Here is a 14,836-nt window from a genome sequence, read left to right as displayed (position 1 = left end):
GCTCCTGTCGAGGTGTTAACTTCCGTGGACGACCTGGACGTCTCTGTGAGATGGTTGCAGTTCCATCTTTCTTACATTTTTGTACCACTTTTGCGACAGTATTCTGACTGATAAGTAAAGCTTTGCTGATCTTCTTGTAGCCTTCACCTTTGTGGTGGAAATAAATTATTTTCTTTGGGGAATTCTGAAGAGACAAGTTGAGCATCGCTCTCCATCCAGCATCCAGTCACTGAAAGAGGTCATTGTTGAAGAATGGAAAAAGACTGATGTTGCAAAATGTCGCCAACTTGTTCATTCCATGCCTAGAAGACTTGGTGCTGTCATTAAAAATCATGGAGGCCATACAAAGTACTAGATGTAGTAGTTTTTGTTGTTGGATGTACTCATTTTTGCACCACCCTAATTTGAGTAAAACTGAAAAATGTGTAATCTAAGTTTATATTATTAACCTCAGGCCATCCTTTAAAAAAAATCCCGTTTCCTGTCCACCAGGTGAGCAAAAAAATTTTCAGTCAGGAGGGAGGGATTTTTTTTTTTATATATATATATATGGATGGATAAGAAATCGCAATGCTGTGTTTGCTTTTTCTTTCAGTACTTTATTACAAAAGCAGACACATTTAATAAAATATGACGGTTTAATCAACTGAAACTTGTACAAAAACTTTAAGTTAGCATTTTAAATGCTGACTGCAACATTTGCAAAACTTTTACAAAGGTACTTAAAATGTCCGACACACGGACTTTTTGTAGTTCTGAATCGAGCGTTAGGCCTAGTTCGGATGAAATTACACTATTAAACTGATCACTGAATGATTTGTTTTTCTGAATCTTTACTATTTTGTTGTTCGCTAGAATACCATTTTGCGATTTCACACTTAAGCAAATGTTTGAAAACTCCGGATCTCCTTCCTTCATGGTGGCTGCCATTTTTTTGTGCCGCACGGCGCATGCGCAGAGCTGATTCAGTTGTATATTCTGCGCGGAATGCAGGGCTTTCCACAAGCGCCGGCTGCCGGCCATACAGCTGACTACTTTAATGACTTATTTTTGTAGCCCACAGGCTCTAAATATTAATTTTCGATTTTAATAAAATTAAATGTTTATCTAACGGACTGACAATAATGCCAAACTGAACTGCACTCATTTAAGTTGTGATTCGTGCTGTTTGTACCGATAATAACCACAAATTCCCCGCCGACTCGTTGATCAAGGGAGAGCAACTCATCCGCGGCCCCGACATGCGGTGTGTGCGTGCGCACTCGGCGGAGGCAGTAGTGTGTCGGGGCCGTCGGAGAGAACAGAAGCAGAGATAATGCTTATTTTGTCTCCAGTAAACCAGTCTTCTCTCGTTCAATTACGTGCTGGCATCAAAAGACACCGTTGGTTGTAAATGAACCCAAACTGAGTGGTTGGAGTGTATTTTCATACACAAATGGAGAAATGTTGGCTGAGTGTGTAATTGTGTAGCCCCACTGCAGACCGTTGTCGTCGTTAATTCATAGCATGCTCAGCTGCGTGAATGTGTCATGCACCGAAAATAAGAGATTTACAAGCCAGGAACGCCTCATGATGCAATACGCAAGAAAAGAAAGAAGATTTACTGCCATTTTACTTTGTATTTGAGTAAAGTGAATAAATAAATGGTCTGTGGAAAATACATTTAATCCTAGGAACTGCGTGCACAGGAGTTTGTGTTTACCCCCCAGCTGGCTACTTATTTGTCATGGCTGGCTTGGAAAGCACTGGGAATGCGTAAATGTCAAGTTCGATTTTAGATTTACGAACCTGAAAAAAATGTCGAAAAACCGGCGTTTTAAAAAAAAAATTCAACCGCACAAACGGCACTCACCCGGCCGGTGGACCGGAAACAGAACATTTTTTAATAATGGCCTTACTTTCACGTTATAAGTTAAACAGATGTGATATTAAACTTCGTCTTGTCAACATTTTGGAAATTGTGTGTTCACTGAGATATTGTTTAAAATGTTACTTTTCAAAGGGAGTGGACTCATTTACGCTGAGCACTGTATGCTCCGGAAACGAAGTCAAAATCTAGTTATGCAAAAATTTGAAAAATACTTTTTTTCAAAAATCAAAAATAGCAAAAGGCACCAGTTCACATGTTGCTTGATATGTATACAAAGTTTCTTGATGATATCTTTAGTTTTAAACATATGGCCTGGAAACGAAAACGAGACCGGACGGACGGAACCCGTTTCTATATACCCCGATAAAAAAGCGATAGCATGGTACGTTGCACATGCGCAGGTCGAAGGCTGCTCCAACGTAAACAACAAACATGGCTGCCTCCAGTGAGTTTATGCTGAGATTCAATCTCATAGAGGAAATTTAAAAGTTAAATAGCTTGGGAAATTTTTGACGAGGGATATAAAATCAAATATACCATGCACCGAGAGGCTCCGGTTGAAATTATGGATGCTCTTCGGTGACTGGCATCGTACCATTTTCTGACAGGCTGTGCCAGTCACTGAACAGCATCCATAATTTCAACCGGAGCCTCTCGGTGCATGGTATATTTGATTAATATCATGGATGCAAAAGGCGCGCCTTTTGGCAGATGCCGCCTTTTTCACAGCTGTCTGGGGGACTTGTGTGAATCGCGCAGATCCGATGATTTTTTTTTTTGGGGGGGGGGGGGGGGGGGGGGTTGGAGTGTCTGATTATAATTTCATCAGAGTAAATTCTGTATTAAAATTACTAAATAAGCAAATGCCGTTAGTCCATGCAACATAGGAAGTATGAGAAGAAAACAGTAAATCAGAAAGCTGCGCACGTAAAGCCAATTACGTAACTTACGTTGCACTGATGGAAATCCTTGCGCGTGCAGTGAAGTGCAGCCAGCAGCAGATAATGGCGTGCAGCCAATTGGCTTTAAGTGCGCAGCTTTCTGATTTACTGTTTTCTTCTCATACTTATACTTCCTGTGTTTCATGGGCTGTAACGGCATTTACTTATTTAGTAATTTTAATACAGATTTACTTTGATGAAATTATAATCAGACACTCCAACACCCTCCCTAAAAAAAAAAAAAAACTCATTGGATCTGCGCGATTCACACAAGTCCCCCAGACAGCCGTGAAAAAGGCGGCATCCGCCAAAAGGCACGCTGTTTGCATCCACGCAATATTCAGAACAGAAATCTTCCGTAATTTTTGGAGCAAATCTTAAAAACTTTTATAATCTTTACAAGATGCTTTCAAGAGCTGATTTTAGTGATAAAATGACTAATATGCTGCTTTTCAGGGGCGGCACGGTGGTGTAGTGGTTAGCGCTGTCGCCTCACAGCAAGAAGGTCCGGGTTCAAGCCCCGTAGCTGGCGAGGGCCTTTCTGTGTGGAGTTTGCATGTTCTCCCCGTGTCCGCGTGGGTTTCCTCCGGGTGCTCCGGTTTCCCCCACAGTCCAAAGACATGCAGGTTAGGTTAACTGGTGACTCTAAATTGACCGTAGGTGTGAATGTGAATGGTTGTCTGTGTCTATGCGTCAGCCCTGTGATGACCTGGCGACTTGTCCAGGGTGTACCCCGCCTTTCACCCGTAGTCAGCTGGGATAGGCTCCAGCTTGCCTGCGACCCTGTAGAAGGATAAAGCGGCTAGAGATAATGAGATGAGATGAGATGCTGCTTTTCAAGGATTTCTCTGAAATGTTAGTGTTGTTTTAACGAGCACAGCTCATCAGGTCCCATGTTACAGCCTTCAAAGCACCGAGGAGGTTTTACACACAAGATAATCAGACTGTTCTGAAAAGCATTCCTGCTACAAGGCTCGCCCTTTTCACCAGCTCAGGGATCTCAAAGTCAAAAGAAGCGCCACCAGAACCCACAACGGCACCACTGTTCACCTGCATCCTGCTCCTGAGCTCTGTGAATATGGATGTGATGACCACGTGCTCCTCTACATGCTGTACCTCTTCTTTCGACGGCCACACGTCCTTCAGGAACACCTCCTTACCTTCACCGTTCACACCTTCGCACACAATCAGAGAACATCAATGTCAAGGCGTTTTCAAGATGCTCAGAATCTCTCTCGATGCATGGCAGCGCTGGTCTTACCAAGCGGCTCTTTCTCAAAATCGATTCCGATTGTGCCTGCGATGGCGTATGCCACCACCAGCGGGGGCGAGGCTAGGTAGTTGGCACGCACACAGTCACAGAGACGGCCTTCAAAATGCCTGTTCCCGGATAACACTCCACAAGCGATCAAATCGCCCTGACAAGCAGAGGGCGACACGTTATGCTACACAGACATGTTACAAGGTGCAAAACGTGCAGATAATAATGACATCATACCTGTTTGATGGCATCTACTACAGATTCGGGTAAAGGCGCTGTGTTTCCTACGCAGGTGGCACATCCATAACCAATCACCTCAAACCTGGAACATTAAAATATAGAGCACTAAAGGACAGTGATCACTCGCTGGTAAAGACATTAGACTTCCAAGACAAAAATGAGAGAAACGAAAGTTGTCCTGGATAAAGCAATCCGACAGGGCCGGGTGATATGACCTAAAAACAATATTGTGATATTTCTCTAACATTTTCATGATAATATTTATTTTTTTTCGTGGTGCGGTTTCCACCAAATCCTGCGCTCTGATTGGCTGGCGAGCAGGTCTGTATCATACGATACGGACCCCTGGCAACTCACTCGTTCACAACAACAAACATAGTAGAATTTTTTTGTCAACAATTTTTTTTTTATACAAGATTTATTTATAAGATTATTAAAAATCTTATAAATTTTTGCCAGCATTTCTCAGGAGAATAGCATTAATTTTACAGCATGTATAGTGATGATGACAGTGTTCACAGCGAAAGCGAGTTTTACTACTCTGAGGAAGAAGAAATAAAAGACGACATTTCAGGAGAAAGCTAAAAACCTCTAACTGATGCTAACACCGAGCAAAAACATGTCTGAATCCTGAATGACTATTTTGTATAAATAGGGGACTACATAGGCGGCAAAATGTAGTTTTTTTCGTGCCATGGAAGTGCACTTGTATACCGAGGAGGAAGCCATTTGCATTACAGCCGTGAATGAGGATTCAAAATGGCGGCTCGGTTTTCCCTTTCGGGCGCTCTCGTTTTCTGTTAGAATTTGGTAAAGAAAAAAATAAATATATTATTTACCAGCTGAAGGTCGGTCCATATGGTGAAATACCGCGACCTCGGCCCAGAGGGCCTCGCTCAGTACTTTCAAGACCTCAGTCACGGTATTTCACCATACGGACCTCCCAGCTGGTAAATAACATATATTTATCAAGTTATATTAAAATGGACATGAGTGTTACTGGGAAATACACCACTCGTATTTTTCATATGAGCTACATTTGGGACATGGAGAACCAAAACCGTGACAAATCTGTATTTGTCACTCACAGGGAAATAGATTAATAGTTTTGATAAATTTGCGTACTTTTTTGCGAAAAGAAAATGACATGTTGGCTTGAAGCTATGAAGTTTATCTTCTCTTGCTTAAAAACTCGTGTTTTTTATACGAAATGCGTCACGGATCTGAGTGACATATTTAAATAATACTGGCTGGTGTTGAGTGGTATATCAGATATATTCAATTCAGCTAGCATGATACTGAACGAGTCAAAGACGAGTTCAATATCACGCTAGCTGAACGGAATATATCTGATATACCATGAAAAAAGCCAGTCGATATTATTATTATTATTATTATTATTATACATACATACACATTTGATGGAACAATTATAGCAACAACAATTATACGTTCCGCATTTAATGACGCAAACCTGGTGGCCATGTTAGTTTACAAATTGTCACAGTCGCTCACTAGCGCGCCACCGGCAAACTCATTGAATATTTGCATCAGCTCTGATGTGTGACGTCATGTTGTCTTGAGAACCATGCAATATCAGAAACCATATTCAACACTCATTCTCCACTGGGTAGAGTAATATACGTAGGATAAGCGATATGCTAATATTGCATGCTATCAAACCAAATGAATGAAACGTGCTAGAAGGGAACAGAATACATGTTTTTATTCCATCGAAAAAGTGTCCTGTATGTATAATAATTGCCGATATTTCACTCCGATGACATCCCAGTGTTTTCCCACTGACTTGACGCGCATTGTCAAAATGGCAAACCGGTTCAAAATTACAATTCTTTTGCTTAACTTGCATAGGTTTTTGGATGTGTCCATACAATATAAAGAACATTACACGGTGGCACAAAGATATGAAGTTTATCTTCTTGTATTGAAAAATATATCGCTCGTTTGTTTTGCTCACTCGTGATATATACGCTCCCCAGTTGACGATAAGCTTCATATCTTCGCGCCACCGTGTAATATCCTCTATATATTTTTTTCGTGGTCCAAATCCTGCGCTCTGATTGGCTGGCGAGCGGGTCCATATCCTATGGTATGGACCCTAGTTATGGACCCCGGGCGACTCGCTCGTTCACAACAACAAACATAGTCGCATTTTTTGGTCAACATTTATCTTTTTTTTTTATAAGATTATCAAAAATCTTATAAATTTTTGCCAGCATTTCTCAGGAGAATAGCATTAATTTTACAGCATGCATCGCGATAACGACAGTGTTCACAGCGAAAGCGAGTTTTACTACCCTGAGGAACAAGAAATAAAAGAAAACATTTCAGGAGAAAGATAAAAACCTGTAATTTGTGAACACCGAGCAAGAACATGGCTGAATCCTGAATGACTCCTATTTGTATAAATAGGGGACTACATAGGCAGCAAAATGTCGTTTTTTTCCTGCCATGGAAGTGCACTTGTATACCGAGGAGGAAGCCGTTTGCATTACAGCCGTGAATGAGGATTCAAAATAGCATTAATTCTACAGCATGGATAGTGATAATGACAGTGTTCACAGCGAAAGTGAGTTTTACTACCCTGAGGAAGAAGAAATAAAAGAAAACATTTCAGGAGAAAGCTAGAAACCTCTAACTTGCTAATGCCGAGCAAAAACATGGCTGAATCCTGAACGACTCAATTTTGTATAAATAGGGGACTACGTAGGCGGCAAAATGTAGTTTTTTTTCCTGCCATGGAAGTGCACTTGTATACCGAGGAGGAAGCAATTTGCATTACAGCCGTGAATGAGGATTCAAAATGGCGGCTCGGCTCAGTTTTCCCTTTCGGGCGCTCTCGTTTTCTGTTAGAATTTGGTAAAGAAAAAAAATAAATATATTATTTACCAGCTTGGGGCGGCACGGTGGTGTAGTGGTTAGCGCTGTCGCCTCACAGCAAGAAGGTCCTGGGTTCGAGCCCCGGGGCCGGCGAGGGCGATCTCATTAGTTAATGAGGCCCATTTTGGACCATGTTATCCTAATACATATTATTACATTAAGTAAAAACTTTAAACTAGTACAGTCTCTTCTTCAAAGTTTCACCAAATGGCTTTATTTATGCAATATAAAGGTCATAATACTGGGTAACTTTGGTCGAACAAAAACATGGCTGAATCCTGAACGACTCAATTTTGTATAAATAGGGGACGACATAGGCGGCAAAATGTTGTTTTTTTCCTGCCATGGAAGTGCACTTGTATACCGAGGAGGAAGCCATTTGCATTACAGCCGTGAATGAGGATTCAAAATGGCGGCTCGGCTCGGTTTTCTCTTTCGGGCGCTCTCGTTTTCTGCTAGAATTTGGTAAAGAAAAAAATAAATATATTATTTACCAGCTGAAGGTCAGTCCATATGGTGAAATACCGTGACCTCGGCCTTGAATACTGACCTCGGCCCAGAGGGCCTCGCTCAGTACTTTCAAGACCTCGGTCACGGTATTTCATGATACGGACTGACCTTCAGCTGGTAAATGCCACAAACACACACACACACACACATATATATATATATATATATATATATATATATATATATATATATATTATGCTACGGAAATAATGTTCAGAGACAAAAGAACATGACTGCACATGCAGACTGCGTACGCTTGTGTATACTGGTGGCCAGTTTGGGCTCGTCAGACACCATTCATAAACAAAGTGCGCATATTCGTTCATGAGCTCCAGCATGCTGTGTTAATGCTCTCCGCTTGTGTTACCTGTATGTTTTTTCCCTGCTGCTTAACCCAGTTTTGGATTAAAGCCCTGTCCCCCCCCACATGACCCAGTGTCTGCTCGTCCATCTCATGTCCTGCTCCTGCCAACTGCAAGACTGTAATATAACGGGCCTAATATTCATTAATCTAGTTCTATGCATCATGATACATTATACAGACTCTTCATTGATGTATTCATGGGGGTAAAAACAATACAAGATTGCGCTGCTTCCACATGACTGGCTGATTAAATAACTGCATGAATGTGCGTGTGTGCGCGTTTACCCAAGCTGACTGAGGTAAGGTAGCACTCCACTGGCATTGAGGTAGTGTGTAACCATGCCACTTCCTGGAGCGAGGCTGGTCCTGATGTAAGGCTTCACAGAAAGACCTGCCTCCACCGATTTCTTTGCTAAGAGGCCTGCCAGCACAACAACATTACTTTATGATTGACTCTTTCTGCTAATCCACACACACACACTTTCTAGAGCATTCTACCAAATCCCCCACCCCCAACCCACCAGATGATTATTTTTTATTTTATCCAGTTCCCAACACATACAAACTGGACTCAAATACTAAACATTAACTTGGATTTAAACACTTTTGTTTTTAATTTGAATTTTACAGTGACGCAGTAGAGCAACAGTCCACACTATGTTTGCATCACCCATGGAAAGTGAAAATGGTCTCTTTTTAAAGCCAAGAGGCAATATCATTTTATCATTACTTTTAACTTTAGAGATTGGGTTGAATTGATGTACAGTATGCTCGGGGGGAAAAATGCTTACTTTTATGCTCAGATATGAAATGAAAATCAGTGGCAGTACTTTAATAATAATAATGTTCAATTTATATAGTGGGGCGGCACGGTGGTGTAGTGGTTAGCGCTGTCGCCTCACAGCAAGAAGGTCCGGGTTCGAGCCCCGTGGCCGGCGAGGGCCTTTCTGTGCGGAGTTTGCATGTTCTCCCTGTGTCCGCGTGGGTTTCCTCCAGGTGCTCCGGTTTCCCCCACAGTCCAAAGGCATGCAGGTTAGGTTAACTGGTGACTCTAAATTGAGCGTAGGTGTGAATGTGAGTGTGAATGGTTGTCTGTGTCTATGTGTCAGCCCTGTGATGACCTGGCGACTTGTCCAGGGTGTACCCCGCCTTTCGCCCGTAGTCAGCTGGGATAGGCTCCAGCTTGCCTGCGACCCTGTAGAACAGGATAAAGCGGCTAGAGATAATGAGATGAAGTTATATAGCGCCTTTCTCAAAACCCAAAAAATTCCACCAAATAGAGGTCAGGATGTCGTTCCAGTGGTGTAGCAGCCAGAGTCCCACCAAAAGGCGCACGAAAACAAGTCCCACACCGCCAGCACGGCTGCTGCGCTGCCGGCAGGCAACATCACTCGGAACACCACGCCATGGATCCACAAAGCGAGCACAGAAGCACCGCTACGCAGAGCGCTGGTGTGTCCCAAACCGCCTGCACAGCCGCCGCGACGCCACCGAGCAACACCGCTCGGAACATCACGCCAAGCATTAAAGCACAGAGCGCCGGACAACCACGATGTTAAAATGAGCAACGAGCTCACTGCAGTCCATAGCTGGGAGCACAGGCTTCACCACAGTGAGCCAAGGCCTGGAGGGAACCGACGCCCAAAACTGGGTCCGGAGCTACACCACAACCGGCGGACTCAAACACGCATCAAACTACACACAAATTAAAAAAAAAGAGAAAATAAAATAAAAAGCTCTGGTGAGAAGCGGCAGCCAGAATGCGCACGATGTTCTCTCAACCGGAAACGGAAAAAAAGACGTGTGTTAATCTGGGTAAGAACAGAAAGAATGTAGCTGGGGAAACTTTATCAGACAGTATTAACCTTTACAGCAATATTTTTGCACATTTTTATTAGAATTTCTTACATAGATGTCACCTTTGACTCCTTCACATTGAAATTTTTTTTTGTACCTTTTCTGAAGGATTCCTATTCACTATACTGTATGCACTCCCTACATAGGGTATAACAAACTTACACAGTGCACTAGATGCCCAAGAATACAAACTTATATATTTTGAATGATTTTAATACTGGTCTGATAAAGTTTCTCTATCTACATTCTTTCTGTTCTTACCCAGATTAAAGTACTGCCACTGATTTTCTTCATTTCACATTTCAGCATAAAAACAAGCTCCCCCCCCCCGAGCATACAAAATTTGAGTAGTATTGATTACAAGGTTGTGTTCGCTGCCCAGTTCTCCTTTACTACCTGTACCTGATGTACTTTGGTGTTAGCTTAATTTCTCAAGTCTTCCTGATGTTAGATTAGCAGTTCCTGTGTTAGCAGATAAGCTCCATCACCTGCAGTGAGCATGACCGAAGGGTTGCAGTTGTTGGTGCAGCTGATGACCGCAGCGATGACGACTGATCCGTGAGCAAGTTTGTATTCTGTGCCGTCGTGCAGAAACGGTACCACGGCGCTCTGCTTTTCTTTCGGAACGTGGAACCCTTTAAAACCGACCTGATTAACAGAAACATTGGACCAAGTTACTGCAATTGTTTGATTCTGCTGCGTCTCCGCTATAAACCACAGTGATACGCATAGGATTAATGACTAATCCCAGCGCACAGAGACTTACCTTTTCATTGAGGCAGTTACAAAAATCCTCCTTCACGCAGGTGACTGGCACTCGGTCTTGTGGCCGTTTGGGTCCACTCACGTTGGGGAAGATGGAACTCAGGTTTATTTCTATGACCTGCACAGGAGCACATCGACATCATGAAATGAATGCAAAGCTACCACAGAAAGATACTGCAGTAAAAATAAGCATGTGTTGTGTAAGGAACAACACACCACAAAACTGGGCATATATATATATATATATATATATATATATATATATATATATATATATACACCGTTCAAAAGTTTGGGGTCACCCAGACAATTTTGTGTTTTCCATGAAAAGTCACACTTTTATTTACCACCATAAGTTGTAAAATGAATAGAAAATATAGTCAAGACATTTTTCTGGCCATTTTGAGCATTTAATCGACCCCACAAATGTGATGCTCCAGAAACTCATCTCATCTCATTATCTGTAGCCGCTTTATCCTGTTCTACAGGGTCGCAGGCAAGCTGGAGCCTATCCCAGCTGACTACGGGCGAAAGGCGGGGTACACCCTGGACAAGTCGCCAGGTCATCACAGGGCTGACACATAGACACAGACAACCATTCACACTCACATTCACACCTACGCTCAATTTAGAGTCACCAGTTAACCTAACCTGCATGTCTTTGGACTGTGGGGGAAACCGGAGCACCCGGAGGAAACCCACGCGGACACGGGGAGAACATGCAAACTCCACACAGAAAGGCCCTCGCCGGCCACGGGGCTCGAACCCAGGACCTTCTTGCTGTGAGGCGACAGCGCTAACCACTACACTACCGTGCCGCCCACTCCAGAAACTCAATCTGCTCAAAGGAAGGTCAGTTTTATAGCTTCTCTAAAGAGCTCAACTGTTTTCAGCTGTGCTAACATGATTGTACAAGGGTTTTCTAATCCTCCATTAGCCTTCTGAGGCAATGAGCAAACACATTGTACCATTAGAACACTGGAGTGAGAGTTGCTGGAAATGGGCCTCTATACACCTATGGAGATATTGCACCAAAAACCAGACATTTGCAGCTAGAATAGTCATTTAGCACATTAGCAATATATAGAGTGGATTTCTGATTAGTTTAAAGTGATCTTCATTGAAAAGAACAGTGCTTTTCTTTCAAAAATAAGGACATTTCAAAGTGACCCCAAACTTTTGAACAGTAGTGTGTGTGTGTATATACACACGTGAAAATTCTGAAATGCATTAGTTTATATTATAATACAAAGGGCCAAATTACTCAATTCTGATTGGTCAATCAAGGAGGGCTTTTTTCCCTTAACACGGGGCCGTATTTCTGAAATGTATTGGCTAGTTTGCTGCTTGGTTACGGTTACAAAAATTAGCAAATTTTGTCAACAAAATGGCTGACTCAGCAATGCCGCGTTTCGCTACATTTGACGAAGAAACGATAAACCAATTGAAAGCTGCAAGCGAAAATGAAAATACCAAAAAAAAAAAAAGTACGAATTTTTGGCTTTCCGTGTTTAAGAAGTGGGCCGCAGAAAGACAAATAAACGACTCTAGTGGCATACGAATGCTGTGAGTTAGACAAGGTGCTATCACAGTTTTTTTGTGTCATGATAAAAGACGCTTTAGAAACTGATTCAAACGTGCAAGACAGCCTCGCGCCCTGATTGGTTCAGAAAACGTGAAATTATATAAACAAGTAATCAATTTATAAACAAGTAATCGTATGGTTCCTCGTAAAATTAAGGATCGATTTCGAAGTTTTCAAAACTTCGAAATCACTCGTGAAATTAATCCTGAATTTTACTCGGCCCCATACGATTACCTATACTAACATCACGGTGTTATACAAGTGCAGTCATTAATTTATTAATGAACAAAACATACATGTGAATGAACTTGATGTTGTGGAACATCTGGGAGACACAAGTTCATTCCTGTTCTCATGTTAGAGATGTGATAAACAGTCATTACCTCACCAGTCTCTGTCTCTCTCTCTCTCTGTTGCCACTAATAATCTTTATCAGCTATTTCAAATCTGGGTTTTGCTCATCCCACAGTACTGAGTCTGCACTTCTTAGGGTAGTTCAAGAGCCAGATTCGTGACGTTACCTGCGGAAGCGCCAGCAGGCTGCGTGAGCTTTGCACGGTTTCAGTGCACAGCCTGTGTAGACCAAGCGCTCCCATTTCTCTCTCATTGTCCGGTCTTTTGGGAAACGATGAGTACTAATCCCATCAAGATTGGTGTTGCTACACCCTCCTACGATACATCTGTTAACCATTTTAATAATTACGTGATAACGTTGAAGAAATTTGCAGAAAACCACCAGGTCGTTTTCTCATTAACCAGCGCTGACGTAGGATTCAGAAGAAGGCATCCCGCACGCAACGTCACGAAAATCAGTGTTTCCCGGGAAATCCAAATGCCAAGTTTTTTCAGAGGCGGACCAATTCGCCTCAAATGGCTTTTTTTCAACTGAATTTTTCTGGTATTGCGCAAGGTAAAAAAATTGCAGAGAATGCAAAATGTTACAGATATTTGACCAAAGTTTAATATAAAATAGGAGAATTACATTGATCTTGCTCCTGAATTTACCCATAATATGCCCTTTAAAGGAGAACTGAAGTCATTTTTAAACTTGCTTTATTTCTTAATTAACGTCTTATCCAATTACGTTTTTGGTTTTGGTAACCTTCTATCGTGACTCGTATTGGCATATTAGACTACGTTCAGACTGCACCCTGAAACGACCCATATCCGATTTTTTTGCCCATATGCGACCTGTATCCGATTTGTTATTGACAATCTGAACGACACAGATCCGATTTTTTCACATGCGACCCAGGCCGCTTGGATATGTGGTCCTAATTCCGATGCGTATCCGTTATTTTCACATGCGACTGCAGTCTGACCGGACAGGTCGCATTCATGCCACCTACACGTCATCAACAAGAGACAAACGTCACTATTCTGCGTTGGCTAATCCCGCCTCTTTGGTGGAAAACAACAACATTTGTACAGTTTTCAGAATTTAAATAGACTTTTATAGAATTGATCAAGCTAATGGTGGATTTGGTAGGGACCTGGATGTTGATCTGTTAGCCTGATTAAATAAAACAGTTTCTATAACTGATTTATAACTTAAACCATCCTGTATTACAAGATTATAAGATTGTTCTGGAAATTTCCAGTAATTTGACACCTTCGGTCTCATTAGTCTGCTGCCCACATTAATCAGATTATTGTGTGAGTTCCGCCGCCGCCACAAAAACCACATCGCCAGGTCTCGCCTCATCTCCATGCTTTACTTGCAAACTTGAAGAGTGCGCTTTTTTTTTTGTTTACATATTATGTAGATGTGCTTATTACGTGTCAATTTGCGCATGCGGGACACTTTTGGGTCGTTTTCCGTTCATATTGGAGATCGCATACAAGTCTCATATAATTGGTAATGTGAACGGCCTAACAAAAAAATCGGATTTCACAACAAATCGGATATGGGTCGTTTCAGGTTGCAGTCTGAACGTAGTGTTATATTACACTTATCAGCCTTTTCGGTTTTTAGCCACGTTGAATGTAGTTCGTATGGTCCACGGCAGGCGTCGCTTATCCGCGCGATCTTCATGAGACTTCAAACGTGAAGTGTCAGCACCGCCATTTTGAAAACTGTTTACACAGCCATATTATTCCAATTTCGATTAATTTCGAGATTTGCCAGCTTCAATCAGTGATGGAGTGTCAGTCCTGCGCGTTGTGGCACGTGCACCTGAAGGCGTGCCTTGGCTGCGCGCGTGCCGAGTGGACTCCAGAACGTGTGCCGTGAACTCAATTAAGGAACTACGCATTTGCCTATTTAAGGACTGTGCTGATGCGTTTACATTGCGAAGTATTACGACACGCATGTACGCATTACCGAGCCTTTCTACCAGTTGTCTTGAATTCCTGTTTCATGATCCTTGTGCCTGTTCCTCACTCTTGTCCTCGCTTAGCCTCTGATGTACTGTTTGCGCCTTGACCGACCCTTTTGCCTGTACTCTCGTTTTTGATCTAGCCTGCCGTTTTGGATTGTTCGCCTGTGTATATATTCTGCACTTTATTAACCTGTATACTTCTGCACACACATCCGCCTCCC

At 42.3% G+C, this 14,836-nt stretch overlaps 1 protein-coding gene across 1 annotated transcript in view; it reads right to left on the bottom strand.

The window, feature by feature from the left end:
• The window catches only part of ireb2 (iron-responsive element binding protein 2), a 105,788-nt gene that overhangs the window by 13,773 nt on the left and 77,179 nt on the right, over positions 1–14,836 (bottom strand). Inside the window, exons 11-16 of the mRNA XM_060914389.1 lie at positions 10,711–10,827; positions 10,433–10,592; positions 8,373–8,508; positions 4,310–4,394; positions 4,073–4,229; positions 3,862–3,986 (exon numbers count right to left, since the gene is read on the bottom strand). Of these exons, the coding sequence (XP_060770372.1) occupies positions 3,862–3,986; positions 4,073–4,229; positions 4,310–4,394; positions 8,373–8,508; positions 10,433–10,592; positions 10,711–10,827 (780 nt within the window). The remainder of the gene's footprint in view (positions 1–3,861; positions 3,987–4,072; positions 4,230–4,309; positions 4,395–8,372; positions 8,509–10,432; positions 10,593–10,710; positions 10,828–14,836) is intronic.

The sequence above is a fragment of the Neoarius graeffei genome, chromosome 2 (genome assembly GCF_027579695.1).
Source record: "Neoarius graeffei isolate fNeoGra1 chromosome 2, fNeoGra1.pri, whole genome shotgun sequence".
Classification (NCBI taxonomy): Eukaryota; Metazoa; Chordata; class Actinopteri; order Siluriformes; family Ariidae; genus Neoarius; species Neoarius graeffei.
Note: the sequence above shows the minus strand (reverse complement) of the source record. Positions and strands in the feature narration are given on the sequence as shown.